The sequence below is a fragment of the Pelophylax lessonae genome (genome assembly GCF_965119305.1).
Source record: "Pelophylax lessonae genome assembly, chromosome: 3".
Taxonomy (NCBI): domain Eukaryota; kingdom Metazoa; phylum Chordata; class Amphibia; order Anura; family Ranidae; genus Pelophylax; species Pelophylax lessonae.
The window spans coordinates 530757839-530780262 of NC_138770.1; the positions used below are offsets into that span (position 1 = coordinate 530757839).

A 22424-nucleotide genomic window follows, 5' to 3' on the forward strand; every position below is an offset into this window, starting at 1 on the left:
CTACAAGTACTACATAGCCACTCACCTTACGAGGGTTATTGATTGGCATTGCCACAACAAAATAAAGGACTGGGTAAACATTGAAAAGTACTGGACATGTTTTCATACTCAACATCTACTATGGTCCAGCCATCTGTCCTACCCAAAAGAAGTTAGAGCCCATCCCCTGATATACCCTACTCTTGATCTCTTCCGTAAATGCATGTCAAAACATAACTTGTCATCCTCTCCTAGCCTAGCCCACTCACATCCCTATTTAATAACCCGGACTTTCCGCCGGGACTTCAGAATAAGTCTCTGTTGAGGATTACTAATGGTAAATTGACACCGCTATATGTTGCCGACTGTTTCCGTAATGGTAAAATTCTGAGCTTTGAGTCGCTAAAAACAAAGTGTTCCCCAAACCACTCTCTGACGTACTGGAACTACTTGGAGATCCATGACTTCCTCCAAAACAACAAGACCAGAGCACTTCTCTTTAGAGAACCCACTGAGTTTGAGAGGTACTGCTTGCACCAAACCCCACAAAGGGGAGTTACCTCACTGGCCTACAAATGGCTTAATGCCACAACTAGAAACTTTTCTGACCCCTACAAACGCAAATGGGAAAAAGTGCTCGGAAAAAATATTTCTGAGACTCAATGGAGGAAGTCATGCGTTTTCTCGTACAAGTGTTCAATTAGTACGAAGTTGCAAGAGAATGCATTCAAAGTCAGAACTCAGTGGTATAGAACACTGGCGACCCTTAAAAAATGGTACTCCAATGCCTCAGACAGATGTTGGCGTTGCAATACTGACCAAGGCGACTTTCTACATATATGGTGGTCTTGTCCTGAGATCAAGCCCTTCTGGATGTCAATTTCCCATTGGATTAAGCATGTAACAGGGAACCAACTAGATCATGACGCATTGACATTTCTGCTCCATATAAATTCATTCTCATATAAAGAATACAAGTCCTCCTTGGTTAGGCATATGTTGAACAGTGCCAAGAGTTTAATTCCTTTGCACTGGAACTCTTCCAATGTTCCCTCAATTAGAGATTGGATCATGAAACTTGACCAACTTTATGAAATGGAAAGGACAGTAGCTATGAAATACGAAAGAAATGATCCATTTCACAAGCTGTGGGCTAATTGGAAATTATTCACTGTTTCACAGGAATACCATGCACTAAAATTCTCCTTGTAAAGTAATTGCATTAAGAAACTCTCCCCCTTTGATGCTTACTGGATGATGACCACTCGACCATTGCACCTGAGGACTTTTGGCGCACTCGGTGTGCCTATTGATCAATATCCCCCCATTCTGAAGGCCTTACACCATCCCCCTTTTTTCCCTCCCCCCCCTTCCCTTGCCCCTCCCTTATCATGTCTGTCTATCTGTCTCTCTTTCTTGTCTCTTCTTCTTCACCTACACTTCACCAACCTGGCGAGGCCTTATCTTACCCTCGTCAGGGAGATGAAGCTAAAGCCATAATTCAACGTCTACTATCTACGATGCCCAATAACTTATATTGCATCCTGGACTATCTCTTTCTTCTGATACGGATGTAATAATTTACTATTTTTTGAAGATAGGTTTGAAATTGTTTGCCTTTATTGGGTTTAGGGGTTACGGGGCTATTGTGAATACTATGCCTCTGTATTTTATTCTTTCATATCTCCCCGGAATTACTTATATAACCCTGTATTACGATATATATGTCCACGAATGTATGTTGAAATTTTTCTTTGTTGTATTTTAATTACTTCAATAAAGCACCTTTTTGTGTTAAAAAAAAAAAAAAGAAACTCACAACATATGCTAATGCCAATAGAGCTGGTAAATACCTGGCTAATCGCTAACCGCTAGAACTAAAAACAGGATTGCGTTTCTTATACATCCTTTATCTAAACAAAAAATTCATAATCCCCAAGATATAGCAGACCACTTTGCCAAATATTACGGTACCCTATACAACTTAAGAGACGATAATACTATGTCTCACACTACTGAATCCCAAATTTCAGATTTTTTTGAATACTCTTAACCTTCCTTCTTTGACCCCGCATCAGGTGCAACTACTGAGTGACCCAATTTCAGAGCAAGAAATTTGCAGTTATAGCATCTCTCCCACAGGGTAAATCCCCTGGTCCTGATGGACTACCCAACGAGTACTATAAATCTTTTTCTACGATCCTTGCTCCTCATATGTGTAACGCTCTAGCGTTTGTTTAGAGAGTTGGATTTGCAGCTGCAGAATCTCCACTCAGTAGTCGTGCAGAGATGTGTTGAATCACCATGTCCAACTCTCCAGACTCATCATTGTGGCCAGCCTGCTTCAGCATACAATATACAAACACTCAATAAGATGTTCCTGGAGTGATAGGTTGTATATGATAGTATAGAGGTGATGTGCTGAAAGGACAGGCGTGAGTTGTGATAGCAATGATGAGTACTCAATAGTAATGTTCAGGAGAGTAGTAGATGATGGTAGATAGGTTAGCAATCATGTGCAATAACAGGTGGTAGGGGACAGCAGATGGAGTGTACAAGAGAGGCTAACTTAGTGCAAGGATATAGATGGTAGTAGACTCAAGAGCTAGCAATCTATGTAACAGTGCAGATGATAGAAATAGTAATGCATAGATAGTAACAGTCCTTAGTATGCAGAAGTAGATAGTGTAAGTTTGATAGGAAGGAATCCCCTGTGGGGTACTTATCACTAGTTAGATTAGTAAGCTGAAGGGTCCGGTAATGAGTGAATGATCGGGTAGCGAGATACGGGATCAATAGCGAGGTTCCGGTCTATCCAGGTATGGCAATAGCTGGAGGCTCCGGCAGCGTAAGACAAGGCTGTATACCATGCGGTTTAAACGAACAACTTGTGAGAGAGAAGCCGGCGATTGAAATAGCCGCTCAGAGCGGCGCTTAGTGATGACGTCATGCGGCTTAAAGGTATATGCGTTCCACCTAGCTGAAAAGGTGGGACGCAATATGAAGAAGGAAATGACCTATAAGGGTACCGAAGGTACCAGAATCTTACAATATGTCATCGGTTTTTGCCCGAGCGGCTGCCTCTTCTGCCTTTCCCAAGGAAATGCTGCAAGCCTACGTAGTAACTATTCCCAAACCCGAGAAAGAGCAAACTACGCAGGCTAATTTTAGACCCATACCACTCTTAAATTCAGACGTTAAAGTCTATGCAACAATTCTTGCCCTTAGACTACGAGACATTATTGCACTTTTGATCAAGAATGACCAACAAGGGTTTGTAAAGGGGAGGCAGCCCTTGGACCCAACCCGAAGAATTTTGAATGTGATACATTATGCAGAGACCTCCCAAACGCCTTCTCTGTTATCCCTTGACGCAGAGAAGGCGTTCGATAGGGTGGAATGGCATTACATGGACATGGTGTTATGTGGGGAAATTAAGTCTGCTATAATGGCCCTGTATTCTTGCCCATCAGCCAGAGTATACACATCTGGGCTCCTATCTAAATCCTTCCTAATTTCTAATGGTACTCGCCAAGGGTGTCCGCTCTCGCCCATTATTTTCGATCTCATGATTGAGCCACTGGCTGAGTCCATTCGTCAGCACCCCTCAATATCTGGTTTCCAGATTGGAGAGGAGAATAATGTGGTCAGCCTTTTTTTCTGATGACATCATGATCCTCCTTTTGACCGAACCAGAAAAGTCCCTACCAGCAGCGACCGATTTACTCAATGTTTTCAGTTCTATATCCTATTATAAAATTAATTATTCTAAATCTCTTTTTCTTGACTTGGGAACGGCCCCCAAAGTGAAACTCAAGCTAAAGTCTTCCTACCCATTCACTTGGGCGCAGGACGGGATCCCCTATTTGGGGATCACATTAACTCCCAAAATACACCTAATGGCCCGCGCGAACTACGAACCCTTGATCACTAAAATTCACTCGCAACTGAATAACATGACACGCTCTATTATATCATGGGTAGGTAGAATAGCGGCATATAAAATGTATATCCTCCCACAGATCCTGTACTTCTTCAGAGTCCTTCCCATCCCCATTCCGAAAAAGTACATAACGACCCTCACAAAATTGTTAACCCAGTTCATTTGGCTACACAAAAAACCAAGGTGCATGCAACGGAAGTGTAGGTGGGACAGAACGCACATGGAGAGCAGGAGGTGCAGACAAAGCCTTTTATTGAATGGTAGCGGGTAGGCTCACAAAGAAAGGGGCCAAAACAAAGGTGCCCAGGGTCAGACCCAACGTGGGTAGGACAGAGTTTAAGATAACAGGGGTAGTCCGTAACAGGGGGCTCCCGATAGAACGGGCAAAGTCCTGGCCAGCGAGGGATTGGGTCACACACGGATCAGGGCAAACAATGAAGTGACAAAGTCCTGGTAGGCCCAGTGTTAATCCACTTACCAGCAGGCAGGTACAGGATAAATCCTAAATCCAGGTTGTAGGAAGGGACAGGGTAAATCCAAAATCCAGGTTGGCAGGCAGGTTTGAAGAGGCCCGCAGGAACCAATAGGGGAGTCTGTGTTGTCCGGCCGCAGCCCAGTGACACACACTCTTACAAACATCAGAGATGAACAACGCAGGAGGGACTCTCACTCAGCTAAATATCTTAGGAGTTGTCATTCAGGCGCCTTGCTGGGGAGGGGAGAAGGACAGCACAGTGGGGGGGGGGGCAGGCAATGGAGTGAGCAGCCAGGGGGGAGGGAAGAATCCCATGCTGGGGAAGATGGCAAAGTACTTGGGGTGCAGGAAAAAGGAAAAGAAGGGGGGAGAAGTAGGGCCTGTGACAACCCCTCCCCCTTTTATTTTACAAGTGCTGACAAAGGGGACCTCGGCAGGTCTCCTTGGAGGCACTTGTGGTAATAGGCTCACCTACTGAGGGTCCTGCTGCCGGGTATGGTGGAACAAGGGGATGAACACTGTACACTCCGCAAGAAGGATTGGGCGCCGTGGGGGTCAGCCAGTCACTGGGAGGCTGGGATAGAGGTCCTTCCGTTGAGGCCAACAAGGAGTGTGTTCTTTGTCCACAGTAAGCATGAAGGCGGAGAAGCAGACATTCAGGCACCTTGCTGGGGAGGGGAGGGGAGAGGGACAGCAAAGTGGGGGGGCAGGCAATGGAGTAAGCAGCCAAGGGAAGTAGGGCCTGTGATAGTGCGCAAGGAAACATCTTATTGCTCATAAGAAAACAGGAGGTATGGGGCTCCCGAATCTACACGACTACAGGTTAGCGGTCATCTTAGAACAATTGGGCTACTGGTTCAAGTTATCAGATAGACCTCGATGGGTAGACATGGAGATGTCATTCTGCAACGCTCCGGATCTGGCATCAGTCCTTTATATGGATCATTTAGTCCCTGGAAATACTTCCTCCATTTCTCCACCCATGGAAGCTTCGGTAATGGCATGGCGCCATGTTATGACCAGTGCCAATAGAGAACCCCCCTATCGTTATTCCACCTATACCAATACAAATTTTAGAATCCAGAATACCCTTTCTATATACCAAACTTCTATTCAGCCATGGGATCAAATATGTTCAAGATTTTTACACAGATGGCCATACACGCAAGTGGTCAGATATGCAGAGTCATTTTTCTCTCCCTCCTAGGCTAGATTTTGTTTGCTTTCGCATTTCACAATATTTGTCAAAATACCCCTTATCCGTTTTATGTCTTTCCTCTTGTTTGGGCTTTCTTCACGGCTTCAACACACAAGAAAGGTGGAATCGCTCTTATTTATAATGCTCTCCAATAGAAATCAGAATTCCAACTTTCAGTGGCTATTCAGAAATGGAATAAAGATCTGGACTCATCATATTCAGTCAGACTGGCAGAGGGCGATTCAATCTATAGCTTTTCTAAATGTGTGGGACATTGGGAAACAATGCTTAAATTGCTTCACAGGTGGCGTACAAACTCTTCAAATTCTCACCCCATCATTCTGACCAATGTTGGAGACAATGTGGACAGCTGGGAAATTTAACCCATATTATGTGGGAATGTCCATGTCTAACGGGATACTGGAAGCTTATCTTTAAAAGGATTTCCTCCTGAACAGGGATTATACAAAAACCCTCCCATGGGTCTGGCCCTACTTAATCTTGGGATCGATAAGATTCCATTATCTATGAGACAAGTTGTATGTCATGTATTATTAGTGGCACTTAAACTTCACTTAAGATATCAGACGTTAGATTAACGGTTAATCACAACCACCTGTTTGAACGCCTACTAGCAATTAATCAGGGCTCATGTGTAGCCTTCGATAACAGATGGAAGATGTGGACTGACTTTAGAGGGTAACAAAACTGACTGATAACTTCACTTTCTACTAGAGGTTGGCGCCTTAAGATGGGGCCTGGTCGGGAAGCCGCTGTTCCCTCCCTTCTTGTACAGTTAGTACCCGCTTCAACAAGATATTATCTTCTTTTGGGTCTAAGAGGCTCTTCTACCATGTTCCTCATATTAACAATAGATTTTGATATTTTTTCTGACTGTCTGGAGTTACTGTCTTACATTTGATAACCATATCCTGTGTATTTTTGTTTTATTTGCGCATATTGCACAATATTGAAATTGTCATGTTTTTTGTGTTTGTTTATGCAAAACCAAATAAATTTTTTTTTTTTTTTACAATTTTAAACAAAAGTTTTTAGAAGGAAAAAAAAAAAACAAAAGAACCAAGACATAGGTCCCAGCTAGGAAGACCTAGACCTACTCCTGACGCTAGGCAGCATGAAACTGGAGACCAATGCTAGCTGTGTCAGGATAATGGCTGAGGGACGGCCCCCTAGAGGTGTGTCTCAGTATGAATTTTTTTATTAACCCTTCACTGCCTAGCTTACTCCTGCAGAGGGCACCATTACCCACTCGTGAAGGTATACCGAACGGGCTGCCACTGTCAGAGGACATAGGAGAAAAAAGGCTTCAAACTCTGTACTAGGTTGGTAAGCAAGAGTGAATGCACACCAGGCAAGCAAAGTATGTCTTGTGTTGTATAGCTCCTAAAACATTAACATTTGTACCTTTTTATAGATTTCCCATATAAACTTCAAGACACCCTAGCTTTATGCGCGCCATCTTGAACAGGACATATCACTACTTAAATGGATGGGAGGATGTCCTATGGGCCCAGGTCTAGGACATGGTATGAAATTTCTTTGGCATCAATATCCCAATGCTCCCTAGTGAAGCACTAAATTCAAGACCTCATTGGCTTCCAAACATCAATCAACCAACCCATATTTTATTGGCCACTAAACAAATCATAGCCATTTGCTAATGTGTGGCTGTGGGATTCCCTCACTCTGTCAGCAGTATAATTCCGAAATCCATTGGATGCTCATTAACAAACGACCGCTAAACTTACTGATGTGTAGCTTTCATAAAACTTTGGACTTGTGAATCTTGAGTTTTGACCGCTTTCGAGTGGATCTTTGCAACCCAGACCAATCTACGCATCAATGAGCTATGGTCCTAAGAATCTCTGCAATGCTCCTTCCCATAATGCCACTTCTCTCTCTCTCTCTCTGCTTTTTTTATCCTTCCCTCACTATCGCTACAAAATCAACTTCTAGGAGCTTTTAAAGGTTACTTGAAAGGGCCCTGAGATACCATATCGCTCTCCTCTCACTTTCCCAGAATTATCCAGACATTTGGAAGTTGATCATTCTTTATACAGTCAGGTCCATAAATATTGGGACATCCACACAATTCTAATCTTTTTGGCTCTATACACCACCACAATGGATTTGAAATGAAACAATATGTGCTTTAACTGCACACTTTCAGCTTTAATTTGAGGGTATTTACATCCAAATCAGGTCAACGGTGTAGGAATTACAACAGTTGTATATGTGCCTCCCACTTTAAGGGACCAAAAGTAATGGGACAGATTAACCATCATAAATCAAACTTTCATTTTTTAATACTTGGTTGCAAATCCTTTGCAGTCAATTACAGCCTGAAGTCTGGAACGCATAGACATCACAACATGCTGGTTTTCATCCCTGGTGATGCTCTGCCTCTACTGCAACTGTCTTTAGTTCCTGCTTGTTCTTGGGGCATTTTCCCTTCAGTTTTGTCTTCAGAAAGTGAAATGCAAGCTCAAATCGGATTCAGGTCAGGTGATTGACTTGGTCATTGCATAACATTCCACTTCTTTCCCTTAAACTATTTGGTTGCTTTCGCAGTATGCTTCGGGTCATTGTCCATCTGCACTGTGAAGCACCGTCCAATGGGTTCTGAAGCATTTGGCTGAATGTGAGCAGATAATATTGCCCGAAACACTTCAGAATTCATCCTGCTGCTTTTGTCAGCAGTCATATCATCAAGAGAAACAGTTCCATTGGCAGACATACAAGCCCACTCCATGACACTACCACCATGCTTCACTGATGAGGTGGTATGCTTTGGCTCATGAGCAGTTCCTTTCCTTCTCCATACTCTTCTCTTCCCATCACTCTGGTACAAGCTGATCTTGGTCTCATCTGTCCATAGGATATTGTTCCAGAACTGTGAAGGATTTTTTAGATGTTTGGCAAACTCTAATCTGGCCTTTTTGTTTTTGAGGCTCACCAATGGTTTACATATCTTGTGGTAAACCCTCTGTATTCACTCTGGAGAAGTCTTCTCTTGATTGTTGACTTTGACACACATACACCTACCTCCTGGAGAGTGTTCTTGATCTGGCCAACTGTTGTGAAGGGTATTTTCTTCACCAGGAAAATAATTTTTCGGTCATCCACTACAGTTGTGTTCCGTGGTCTTCCGGGTCTTTTGGTGTTGCTGAGCTCACCGGTGCGTTTTCTTTTTAAGGATGTTCCAAACAGTTGGTTTGGCCATGCCTAATGTTTTTGCTATCTCTCTGATGGGGTGGTTTTGTTTTTTTCAGCCTAATGATTGCTTGCTTCACTGATAGTGACAGCTCTTTGGATCTCATATTGAGAGTTGACAGTAACAGATTCCAAATGCAAATAGCACAATTGAAATGAACTCTGGACCTTTTATCTGATCCTTGTAAATGGGATAATGCGGGAAAAACCACACACCTGGCTATGGAACAGCCGAGCAGCCAATTGTCCCATTACTTTTGGTCCCTTAAAAAGTGGGAGGCACATATACAAACTGTTGTAATTCCTACACCTTTCACCTTTATATGGATGTAAAGACCCTCAAATTAAGGCTGAAAGTCTGCAGTCAAAGCACATCTTGATGGTTTTATTTCAAATCCATTGGGGTGGTGCATAGAACCATAAAGATCAGAATTGTGTGGATGTCCCCATATTTATGGACCTGACTGTAATAAAGTAATAAAATGTCTGCCACATCCACCAACACACACAGTAGCTGTAGCCCTAGGGGACATCTTGTTAAAGACAGGTGACAAGAAATTTGAACTCTCATTATTGGATTTCTAGGAAAAGTGATGGGGGGGGGGGGGGGGGGAGCTTATAAGCAATGCATCTATTGGCATCGAACCGGCATGTGAAATGTTAATGACTAATCTAGAAGCTTGCCTAATAAACTTAAACATTGTTGGGTTTTATTTTACATGTTAAAAGAAAAAACAAAATACGCACAGGGGTATGGGGGAAAAAAAAAAATGTCAAAAGATGAAATAAAACCAATTACAGCTGAAAAAAATATTTTGGTGGAGTCCAATAATGTTGAAAGGAGAATAAGTTCTTTGCTGCTGGGCATGATGCATTGTGTCTGAATGAATCCCAAAACTTTATTAGCTTCTGTCTTCAAATTGAGTCTTATTCTTTAAGAGGTAAGATGCTAAAAATTCTATTGGATTTGGAGGTCTGTAAAGAAAAAAAATAAATAAAACAAACACCCCACACAATGATATATTTAACTAAAAGTATAAAATCTATATAATGCAAAATTAAAATTTAAAACCATAATAACGTAACATGTAGAGATGTTATGGCAATACATATTTGTTTTGTCAATGAAAGTGTACCAGTCTATAAAAGAGCAAGGGAAAGAACACTTTTCTGGAGTTTAACAAAAGGAGAGTAGACCGAATCTGGAGCAGTTGTGCAAAGTAACCTAACCAGTTAGCTTCCAACACCACCTTGTTCAGATAAGCTTTGAAACTAAAGCTAGAAGCAAAATTGGTTGCCATGCACAGCTGCTCCATTCTTCGTAAATTCCACTCACTGTGTTTTTAAAGAGGAGCTATAAGCTCCCCCCAAAAAAAAAAAAAATTAAAAAGCCAGCAGCTGCAAATACTTTAGCTGCTGATTTTTTTTTTTTTTTTATTAGGGCACCTACCTGTCCAGGCATCCAGTGGTGACCTCAACCAAGCAGAATCTTTAAATCGGCTATTGGGTGTTGGCGCCACCATCTTCACTAAGGTTGGGGGGGGGGGGGGGGGGGTCGAACATGCGGCTCAGTTCACCGCAGCAAAACCAGGTACCCGCTCGCTCCTCCGCCCCAAAAAGTTGCCAAATGGCAGCAGAGGAGGGTTGGAGGCAGACAAAACGGAGCTTTCACTTTTACATGGAGCTCTGCTTTAAACAAACGTATACGCAATAATCCCAGATTCTAGACCAGACCAAATGGCACACAGTCTGGCATATAACCTAGCTTTTAAAAAAAAAAAAAACACCACCATGGAAATTAACACAAACACCGTTTTTGTTTTATCCAGCTGTAGTTACTCAGTGCAACTTCGGTCCAACTAGCCATTTTCCCTTCCCGGTGCCATGTGACTTGTTAGTGTTACAAGGTCTCAGGTGTGTTAAATTTGGTGTCATCGCTCTCACTCTCTCATACTGGTCACTGGACGTTCAACATGGCACCTCATGGCAAAGAACTCTGAGGATCTGAAAAAAAAAAAAATGAATGCTCTACATCAGGCATATCCAACCCGCAGCCCGGATCCACAGGCAATGCGGCCCACCGCCGGCAGCTCACAGACACCCACAATTGCTATGCGATCTTCCAGCTGCCGCGGGAGACTTAGGATGTCTGCAGTCAGTGACAGAGCCGCTGCTTCCTGTATAGTTCCGGCTCCGTCACAGGCAGAGTAATATGAAATGCACTCCGGCGGTGACAGGAGCCGTACAGGAAGCAGCGGCTCTGCTCTACTGCAGCCGCTGCTTCCTCCAGCATTACCCGCATGACCAGCATTACATGCCAGCAGTCTTCAAAATAAGTAGCAAAGGCAAGATAAACTTATTTGGGTCAGATGTTGTCAAGCATATGTGGCGGCAACCAGGTAAGGAGTACAGTCAAACATGGTGGTGGGAGTGTCATGGTCTGGGGCTGCATGAGTGCTTCCGGCACTGGGGAGCTACAGTTTGTTGAGGGAACCATGAATGCCAACATGTACTGTGACATACTGAAGCTGAGCATGATCCCCCTCCCTTCGGAGATTGGGCCGCAGGGCAGTATTCCAACATGATCACGTCCTCAAACACACCTCCAAGATGACCCCTGCCTTGCTAAAGAAGCGGAGGGTAAAAGTGATAAACTGACCAAGCAGGTCTCTAGACCTAAACCCTATAGAGAATCTATGGGTCATCCACAAACGGAAGGTGGAGGAACACAAGGCTGCGTGAGGTCATCATGAAGGAATGGAAGAGGACTCCAGTGGCAACCTGTGAAGCTCTGGTGAACTCCATGTCAAAGAGGGTTTAAGGCAGTGCTGAAAAATAATGGTGGTCACACAAAAAATTGACACTTTTGGCCCAATTTGGACATTGTCACTTAGGAGAGTACTCCCTTTTGTTGCCAGCGGTTTAGATATTAATGGCTGTGTGTTATTGGCTGTACACTCACTACTTTACATTGTAGCAAAGTGTAATTTCTTCAGTGTTACTGTAACATGACAGAAAAAAATGACAGAAAAAAAAAAAAAAAAAAAGAATCACTGAGTTGGAAAAAGGATCAATCCCCTCCTAAAAAATGACTTGTAAACTCAATCAGGTGTAGCTAATCACCTTCTCAATGGCCCAAAAAACCATTTAACTTTCAAAGGTGATCATCTGTGGTCACATTTTGATTAGCTCAGCGTGGGAAAAAAAAAAAAAAAGAAGCTTTCCTGGAGCATTTCAGTCCCTGGTAGTGCAACTGAAGCAAACAATTAACTATGGGTGACAATGCAAAGTTGAAAGATCTAAAAGGATACAAGTTGTGGACAGGCAAAAGTCAGAAGGAAACAAAAAAAAAAAAAAAAAAGTATATATCAAAGGCTTCATCAATGCCTAAAAGCACAGTGAAGTCTATTAAGAAGTGGAAGTTATTTGGTACAACACAGACCCACCCTAGATCAGGACGGCACTCCAAACTGAATGAAAGAGCCAGGAAGAAACTGATCAGAAAGGCTACCATGAGGCCTACAGCCACTCTGAAGAAGTTGCAGGAATTTATGAGTGGTCATTGTGTGCATATAACAATATCACAAATTTTCCACAAATGTGGCTTTTATTAGAGGGTTGCAAGAAAAAAGCCACTCAAGAAAGGCCACATGCAGTCATGACTAAGCTTTGCCAAAAAAAAAAAAAAAAAAACACATACCTTGAAGATTCTGGGGCCACATGGAAAAAGGTGGTGGTGTCAGATTAGACTAAAATTATTTGCCTCAGCCCCAAACGATAGGTCTGCCAGAAAGCCAATACAGCTCACCATCCAAATAACATCATTCCTACAGCAAAGCATGGAGGTGGTAATTTGTCAGGGTAGATGGAAAAATACCATCAAATTCTTGGGGAAAATCTGCTGCCCTCTGCCAGAAAGTGGTCAATGGGAAGAAGGTTTAGCTTCCAACATTGCAATGATTCAAAGCACACAGCAAAAATTACCACACAGTAGTTGAAGGAGAAAAAACTGAATTTTTGACTTTTGAAACTCATACCAACTCAAAATAGAGGGGCGGTTACTGCGTCTGTCAATGAGCTTAAGAGAAAAGGATTTTACGGCAAGTCAAAAATCCAGTTCTCTGTCGCTCATTGACAGACGCAGGACTGATATCTTGATATCCGTAGGGATGTCCCAAAGCAGTGCCATACATGAGGGGTGGGATAACAGAAATAAAATCCAATCCAGAAGGCCAAAACTGAGCCAACCAGAAGAATAGAGGACTCATTGAACCAAGCAGATGAGACCCACCCGAAAAAAAACAAAACCCCCGAGGTAGACCAAAGGTCCCCTCAAACAGCGGCCTGCAAAACCTTGCGGCCGAAAGAGGCATCCGCCGACGCCAGCACACCAACCTTATAAAATTTTGTAAAGGTATGGACCGACGACCAAGCCTTGCAAATCTGAAGCACCAACGCCTGATGGCGGAAGGCCCAGGAAGCACCAAGAGCCCGAGTAGAGTGCGCCTTAACAGGGAACGGAGGAACCCGACCCTTAATAGAATAAGCCTGCACCACCGTCTGTCTGATCCATCTGGAGATAGTCGCGGCAGATGCAGGCAACCCCTTTCTAGGGTCATCCGTGATCACAAAAAGTGAATCAGCCTTACGAAAAGAGTCAGTAGTAGCCAAGTACACCCTGATCGCCCAAACCACATCCAAGGAGTGTAACGCAAACTCCAGAGGATGACTGGGCTTAGGACACAGGGAAGGTAACACAATATCCTCATTCAAGTGAAAGTCGGAAACCACCTTAGGAAGAAAGGATTGATTCGGACGAAGAACCACCTTATCCCTATGAACCACCAGATATGGGGAACGACAGGACAACGCAGCAAGTTCCGACAGCCTGCGTGCAGAAGTGATAGCCACCAAAAAGGCCACCTTCTGGGATAAGGTAAGCAAGGGAATCTCCCTAATATTTTCAAAAGGGAGATTTCTGGAGAACCGACAACACCAAATTAAGATTTCAGGGCGGCAAGGGCGCGCGCACCGGACGAGCCAGGTGCCGCACCCCCTGGATGAAATTCCGCACCAAAGAATGAGTAGCCAGTGTCCTCTGGAAGAAGATCGCCAATGCTGAAACCTGACCCTTCATAGTGCTCAAGGCCAGCTTCTGCTCAACCCCCCGTTGCAGGAAGGCCAATATCCGAGCCACCGAGTAAGAACGTGGAGGAACCCCGAGGGACTCACACCACGCGATACAAGACTTCCATGTGCGATGATAGATCTTTCTGGAAGTCGCTTTCCTCACTTTAATCAGAGTAGGAATAACTGAAACAGACAAACCCCTGTCCGTCAGCACCTGACTCAACAGCCAAGCCGTCAAAGCCAGCGATCGTAAAACAGGATGGAGGATTGGTCCCTGAGACAGCAGATCCTCCCTGAGAGGAAGTAGCCAAGGAGCGTCTGCGACCAGCCTGACCGACGAGCCCAGTTCAAAGCCACAAGGATGACTGGAATTCCCTCCGCCTCTATCTTGCGAAGAAGTTTCGGCAGCAACTTGAGAGGAGGAAAGGCATACAGCAGCTGATACTGCCCCCACGGAGCAACCAGCGCATCTGCGGCGTCCGCCAGAGAATCGCAGGAGCGGGCTACAAACCTCTGCACCTTCCTGTTGAGTCTAGATGCTAACAGATCCACGTCCGGGGTGCCCCAATGAAGGCACAACTGGTGAAACACCTCTGGATGAAGAGACCATTCCACTTGAGCCAAGGTCCGACGGCTGAGAAAGTTCGCCTGCCAATTTTCCACGCCCGGAATGTGAACTGCCCGAAGATGCTCAGTCCAGTGAACCAGGCAAAACCTGATCGCTCTCTGTTCTAACACATTTATCGGCAACCTGGATTCTTCCAGGGACCAGAGCCTCTGAGCAGACAGCCTGCCGAGCATCCCTCCCCACCCGGATAGACTGGCATCCGTGGTGACAATCGTCCAATAGATCGGAAGAGAGGACTTCCCCTGACTGAGCATCAGAGACCGAAGTCACCAAACCAGAGATTCCCTGGTCCGCTCGCTCAGCCGGATCCGATTGTCCAAGGAATCGAGATTCCCGTTCCATTTGAGAAGGATCTCCTTTTGGAGAGTCCGCGTATGAAACTGAGCCTGCGGCGACTCCGCACAGAGGAGGAGGTCGTCCAGGTAGCCCAGAACCGATATGCCCGCTGCCGCAACAGCGTCAGAACTGGGGCCAAAACCTTTGTGAAAACCCGGGGAGCAGAGGCGAGACCAAAGGGTAAGGCCCCAAATTGATAGTGGTACTCTCCCACAGCAAAGCGCAGAAACCGCTGGTGTCCTGCGTAAATGGGAACGTGAAGATAGGCATCCTTGATGTCTATGGACGCCAGAAAATCCCCCTGATGCATGGAGGCCACCACTGTGCGAATGGACTCCACTCCTTGTTGCATCAAGTCCTGCACTGCCCCCAACAGAGCAGTTAGGTGATCCGGGGACAGTCGCATATTGGAAGGGAAGAACCGCGCCTGTGGAAGCGATCGAAACTTCATCTTGTATCCCGACCGTATGACCTCGTGAACACATTTGTCTTGAATCCTGGAGAGCCACGGGTCCGGGAACCGGCGAAGACGCCCCCCCCCCTACCCCTGATATGGGTGGGGGCGCACCTTCAGGCTGAAGCGGTCTTATCCTCAGGTCTGGAAGGACCGGATTTTTGCTTACCAGACCAGGGTCTCTTGAAACCCCCCGGGGGGGCTCTGGAGGGCTTCGCCTTGTCGCCCGTCCCGGAGGAGCGAAAAAACTTCTTGTGAGCTGAAAAGGAAGGTCCCTGTCTGTGACGAGGTTCCTTACCCTTATTAGCCTGTGGTAGAAAGGTGCTCTTGATCCTTGATAATCTCATCCAAGGTAGCACCAAACAGGCGATCCCCCTGAAAAGGGAGATCAGTCAAGGCTTTTATGGAAGCCTGATCCGCCGACCAGCAGTTCAACCATAGCATGCGCCGGAGGTCCACCGCCGAGATCGACACACGCCCCAGCAATGGAGCAGCGTCCAGTGCGGCGTCACAAACTGTAGCCCCTGCACCATCTGCTCCAGCAAATCCGTCACGGCAGGGGGGAGACTTCTCCCCTCCAGGTCATGGCGTAACAGCTTGGCCCATTCCGTCAACCTCTGTGAAACCAGAGCAATGGTAAACACTGGCCTTAAGGCCGACCCTGCCAGGGAGAATATGGAACGGGACACAGATTCCGCCCTACGATCAACTGGATCCCGAAAGGACTCCTCCAACGGGATAACAGTAGCCTTATTTTTTAAGGAGGGACTCTTCAAATGTGTAGCGCCTAGCAATCCGTTTGGGCATCCCAGGGGGTCGTTTTGGACGGACCCACTCCTCCTTAATGATGTAAAAGCATTTGGGAAAGGGAAACACCTTCGCCACCTTGGAGGGCTTGCGAGTGCCAAAGTCACCTTCCATATGAGCTGCATCCGCAGGTTCAACCTTCAGTTTTAGGGTCTCCCGGACAGACACAATCAGTGCATCCAACAGTGCCTTGTCTTGCGCTATGGCGGAGGCAGAAAGGTCATCTTCACTATCAGAGGAGACGGGGCGCAAGACAGCAGCCCCAGAGGAGGAACCCGCAGCAGCAGCGACTGGCTCAGGATCAGAATCTGAGGCATCAGACAAGACAGGGGTAGGCGGGGGTCGCTTTTTAGCCCCCCGTCCCTGACAGGCCACCTCCACCCGGGACAGAAATGACTCCAGGACCGCAGAACGCGCATCAATGGTGAGCGGAGAATCGGAGGGCCCTGCGGCCACCTCGAGGGGATCAGGTGGGGACACATGTGCAGCAGGGTGCATGGCAACACCAGGGGAAACAGTCAACAAAAAATGACAAAATTGGAAGAAGAAAAAAAAAAAAAAAAAAAAAAAAAAAACTTTTTTTTTTTATAAAATGTCACCCAGCGCTGCAGCACCCCTCAATGGTCAGACAGTGTGCCTCGAGACCCCCAAAAGGCTCACCACACGATGCAGAGTTCAACAAAACTGCTCTCAGCGTTGTCTGCATGACAAGGAAGTCCTGTGGAGCGATCTTCCCGGGTCTAGGGAGGAGCTCCGCCCCCTCACGCCCTCAGTAACTCCCACAGCTGCCCAGCTCTGCAAACAAAACAAGCTGGGTGTACCAAGATGGCCGCCCCCATGAGCCACGAGGGACTCCAAACAAATGGCGGCCTCGCGCACTGCGGTGGGAAGGGGGGGTCCCCACATCCACTAACAGATGATCGATCGGCAGGTAGGCCCTGGGAAGCCAGGGAGGAAGCCCCCCGCACAACAGCCGTCCGCACTGAGGACCCCCCCGCCCCTTAGCAGCTTGCATTAACGGCGAGCCACCCCACACACACACACAAACACCCCCCCCCCCCCCGTAGGGGGGAGAGGGTGCACAGGGGAACCCAGATTAGTGTGGGTCCGACCATCCCAGGGAGGGGCCCGGGTCCACCCCAGAGTCAGCCATGAGGAGGGGGGAAGCATTTACTCACCATACAGGAACAGAGCGGGCACCACTCCAGACAAAACCCCTCACCGCCCAGTGGGGGGGGGGGGTGCCGGCCAAAGGAGACGCTGCGACTCGGCCATCGACCGGTCATATGCGACTCGGCGGGACGTTTAACCCGCGGGCCAGTCCCTGTCCAGCGGGACTATGTCGCGGCCGACCCAGCGCGGAGCTGGGTCTGCACGCGCTCGTAGCCCGGCTGGGGTGACCACTGGGCGGCAGATCCGGCATAATTGCTTGAAGATCTCACAGGAACAACTGGAGAAAAAAAGCTAACTAAAAAAAGATTTATCTAAAAAAAGCTTGCCAGGACCAGAGATCCCAGCAAGGAACTTAGGTCCTTACTCCTGACTAGGCAGAAAAAAAAAACTGACCTCCTATAGCAGGGAGAGAGAGGATATACCCCCTGGGACTGCCCATGGGTGTGGCCAGAACTTTTTTCCTGCCTAGTGTCCTACTCCTGTAGGGGGCAGTATAACCCTACGGATATCAAGATATCAGTCCTGCGTCTGTCAATGAGCGACAGAGAAAGGTGAATGTCCTTGCATGGTTTAGTCAGAGCCCAGACTTAAAATTTGATGATGACCGTTTCTGGGGTTTAACTGGACTTAAGTTCTGCAAAGCAGTATGGGCAAATACTGTAATGCAAGGTTTAGATGTGCAGTTAGTTGAGACATATCCTAACAAACTAAAGGCTGTAGATAAAGAAAAAAATGGTTCAACAAAACACTGACACAAGGGGTTGATTGATCCCTTTTCCAACTCAGTAAGCCCGTTTTTGAATTTTTTTTATTTTTATTGTTTGACATGCTGGTGTTATATCTTTCACTTGGATGTTGTGTTATAAGTTGAACTAAGTAAATGCTGCTGGTTAAAACAAAAACTGTGTCGGTCTTCATTTCAGGCTGAGAACCAACAAAATGTGATTTTAAAGTGCAACTCCATTTTTGTTGAGGAAGAGGAAAGAAAGAAAAAAAAAAAAAACACACAACATTACACAACATTGCCACCCTCTGGGTGATCTATGTACATTATAAGGATTTTGACAAACTTTGATGCAGATTCCTACCTTTTGTTAATCTGAAGAAATCCCTCCGTCTGTGCCTATGTGCAGAAATGAGTCTAATGGGGATGGTTTCGTAATGATAAACCAAGTGATGCACCTGCAGGGCTCGAATGAGGAAAGCTGCTGGGCCTGCATCCCTTTAGAGGTGATTTCCTATTGGGAGAATCTTACCAAAAATGACATTTTTGCTGCAGGGCATGCCTAAAATCTGACTTGTATCTTAGTGCAGACTTCTGGGAAAATCAGCGAGCCAATCACAAAAGCAGGAAATTACATATGGAGGGCGTTCTGTGTTCAGACCACCACCAGGTAGACATATTGCATTGCATTCAACAGAAAATGACAGAGCTGCAGATTGAAAAGGAATTTTTTAAACATTCAATTACAATATGACATGTTGCAATTGTATATGATATTGCTCACGAAGGTGGAGAGATTCTATTCCCATTGTATATATCAAACACAGTAACCTTATAATATAATGAAACCCAGTTAAAAGCTTACCTTTCTTTTGCCAGCACTGAAAGACCCTGTAAAAGTATTGGAACCACAGTTTGGTCAAGATATGCTCGTGTGGGCAAGGCTTGTAAATCCACCTTCTGCTTGGAGGCTTTTTCTGTGCTTGTCTTTTCATTTTCTACTATTCTCTACAATAAAAGCATAAGATTTAAAAATGAACAAGGTTAACATGGTTTTCAACTGAAAAACTACAAATACATTGGCCAACTAATTAAAATCAAACTTACAGACTGAGGCAGATTACAGTAGGAAATCTTTACACAGTAAAAATGAGTACACATTTACTTCAATTATACAACTATGTGAAAAATCCATTTTTACTTCTCTTTTGCTTGACTGGATAACTGAAGTGAACAATTTACTGTCGAAGATTCTCAAGGGATTTTTGACTTACCGTAAAAGCCATTTCTCTGATGTTCATTGACGGACACAGCTCCTGATCTTCTTAACCATAGGGTTATACTGCCCCCTACAGGAGTAGGACACTAGGCAGAGAGAAAAAAAAAAAAAAAAAAAGTCTGGCTACGCCTATGGGCAGTCCCAGGGGGTATATTCCCTCTCTCTGCTATAGGCACTCAGTTTAGTTACAAGCAGTGTCAGAATAATTACAACACCACAGAGGGGTGGGTGCTGTGTCCATCATTGAACATCAGAGAAATGGATTTTACGGTAAATAAAAAAATCACATTTTCCCTTTCGTTCATTGACGGACACAGCTCCTGATCTTTTTAACCATTGGGACATCCCAAAGCAGTGTGAAAACATGAACGGTGGGAACAGTGAAAAAGAAATTCCCAAGGGTAAAACTATAGCCAACCAGGTAAACAGGAGCTCAATCAAAAACAGCTGGAGCCTACCTGAAAAGATACACCCTCAAAAGAGAAGCAGGTCCTCTAAACCGCAGCCTGCAAAACTTTGCAGCCAAAGGAAGCATCCATAGATGCCAAAACAACCCACTTTTTTTAAAACTTTGGGAAAGTGTGCACTGATTACCAGGTGGCCCCCTTGCAAACCTGCATCACTGACGCCTGATAACAGAAGGTCCGGGAGGCACTGAGCACCCGAGTAGAATGCACCTCGACAGGGAAAGGAAAAACCTGACCCTTGATGGAATAGGCCTGAACCACCGTCTGTCTGATCCATCCGGAAATGGTCGCAGACTAAAAAAAAAAAAAAAAAAAAGAAGACTCCTAAAAGACTCCGTAGCTGCCAGTTACAACCTAAAATCGCCCAGACCACATCCAAGGCATGCAAAGCAATTTCCATCGGGTGTTTTGGCCTGGGACACAGGGACGGCAACACAAGGTCTTCATTCAAATAAAAATCAGAGACAACCTTTGCAAGGAAAGACTGACAGGTGGAGCTGCACGATTAATCGTAAAAGAAAAAAAAAATAATTCGCAATCGCGATTCACCCTCCCTCACAATCCTAAAATGGCATTTCCTCGATTCTTACAGGAGCCGTTCTCTGCTCACTTACAGCTGTCAAAGGAAAAAAAAAACAGCGAAGACATTCCACCTCAGATACGGGTGAGAGCACACCTTCATGCTTAAGGAGCCCTGTCTGTAGGTCTGGATAAGGCCGCTCTGGACTTGCGCCAGACCAAGTTCACCTGGATCCACCAGAGGAGTCCCTGAACAGCTTTGATCCCTTGTCAGTCACCAGAGGGACAAAAAAAAACAAAAAAAAACTTCTAATGAGCTGATAAGGATGGCCCACGTCTACGACGAGGGTCCTTGCCCTTAGTAGCCTGCGGAAGAAAGGTACTCTACCCCCCCCCCCCACCCCCCACCCCCTCCTGTGAGACCCTTAACTTAAGGACCAGGCCTTTTTCTGACACTTGTTGTTTACAAGTTAAAAATCAGTATTTTTTGCTAGAAAATAACTTAGAACCCCCAAACATTTTTTAGCAGACCCCCTGAAGAATAAAACTGAGATTGTTGCAATACTTTATGTCACACCGTATTTGCGCAGCGGTTTTACAAAACGCAATTTTTTATGGAAAAAAAAATTAAAAATACACTTCTTTGAATTGAAAAAAAAAAAACGAAGAAAAAAAAAACAATATAAGAAAAAAAAAAAAAAACCAGTAGGGTAGCCCAATTTTTTTCTATAATGTGAAAGAATGTTGTGCCGAGTAACTAGATACCCAACATGTCATGCTTCAAAAATTGCGCATGCTCGTGGAATGGCAACAAACATTGGTACTTAATCTCCACAGGCAACGTTTATACTGGTAACCTGTAGAAATTTTTAGAGTTACAGAGGAGGTCTAGGGCTAGAATTATTGCTCTCACTCCCACGATTGTGGCCATACCTCACATGTGTGGTTCGAACACAGTTTACATATGTGGGCACGACCTGCGTGCATGTTCACTTCTGCGCGTGAGCTCAGAGGGACGGGGCACTTGAAATTTTTTTTATCACTTTCATTACTAAACATTGTAAACATCCCTTGTAATAGAAATAAGCAGGACAGGCCCTCTTTAATGTGAGATCTGGGGCTCGAATAGATCTTTGATCTCACATCTACCCTTAAAAGCAAGTTATTTAAAAAAAAAAAAAAAAAAAAAAAAAAAGGCCCTTTAAGGCTGTTGAGAGGAAGCCATGTATGACGTTGCGCCGGTCCTCCAAGGCCATAGGGTCGAGTGGGGGCCATCTTACCCTCACTCGACTTCCTGCCTGGGGCATGGAAGGGCCGGATAATTTTTCCTGCTACCAGCGGCTTCGGTAAGCAGGGAAAACAACAGCCATATATTTAGGCCAAAATGTATTTAGCTACATGCCTTTGACAAAAAAAAAATCTCAATGAGCGTATTTTTAACCGCTTTAAGACCGGAAGGTTTTACCCCATTCCTGACCAGGCCATATTTTGTGATTCGGCACTGCATTACTTACTACGGACAATTGCGCAGTCGTGCGAAGCTGTACCCAAATTAAATTGACGTCTTTTTTTTCCCCACAAATAGAGCTTTCTTTTGGTGGTATTTGATCACCTGTGCGATTTTTACTTTTTTGCGCTATAAACAAAAAAAGGAGCGACAATTTTGAAAAAACAATATTTTTCACATTTTTTCTATATGAAATTTCCCCCCAAAAAAATTTAACATTTTAGGCCAGTTTTCTGCTACATATTTTTGGAAAAAAAAAAATCGCAATAAGCGTATTTTGGTTTGCGCAAAAGTTATCGCAGCTACTAACTACGGGAAATTTATGTCATTTTCATGCTTTGTTTTTTTTTTTTAACTAGTAATGGCGGCGATCTGCGATTTTTTGCAGGACTGCGACATTGCGGCGGACAGATCGGACCCTTGACTGACATTTGACACTTTTGGGGGTACCAGTGACATTACTACAGTAATCAGTGCTATAAATATGCACGGTTACTGTAAAAATGACTGACAGGGAAGGGGTTAACTTTTATTGGTGATCAAGGGGTTAATGTATGCCTGGTGCTTACTG

General features: G+C 45.1%; 1 protein-coding gene across 1 annotated transcript in view; it reads right to left on the bottom strand.

Annotated features, from left to right (window-relative positions):
- Positions 1-9577: 9577 nt before the first annotated feature.
- Positions 9578-22424, bottom strand: part of DPY30 (dpy-30 histone methyltransferase complex regulatory subunit) — a 53105-nt gene continuing 40258 nt past the window's right edge. The window contains exons 4-5 of the mRNA XM_082251247.1: positions 18947-19089; positions 9578-9804 (exon numbers count right to left, since the gene is read on the bottom strand). Of these exons, the coding sequence (XP_082107373.1) occupies positions 9732-9804; positions 18947-19089 (216 nt within the window). The 3' untranslated portion in view covers positions 9578-9731. The remainder of the gene's footprint in view (positions 9805-18946; positions 19090-22424) is intronic.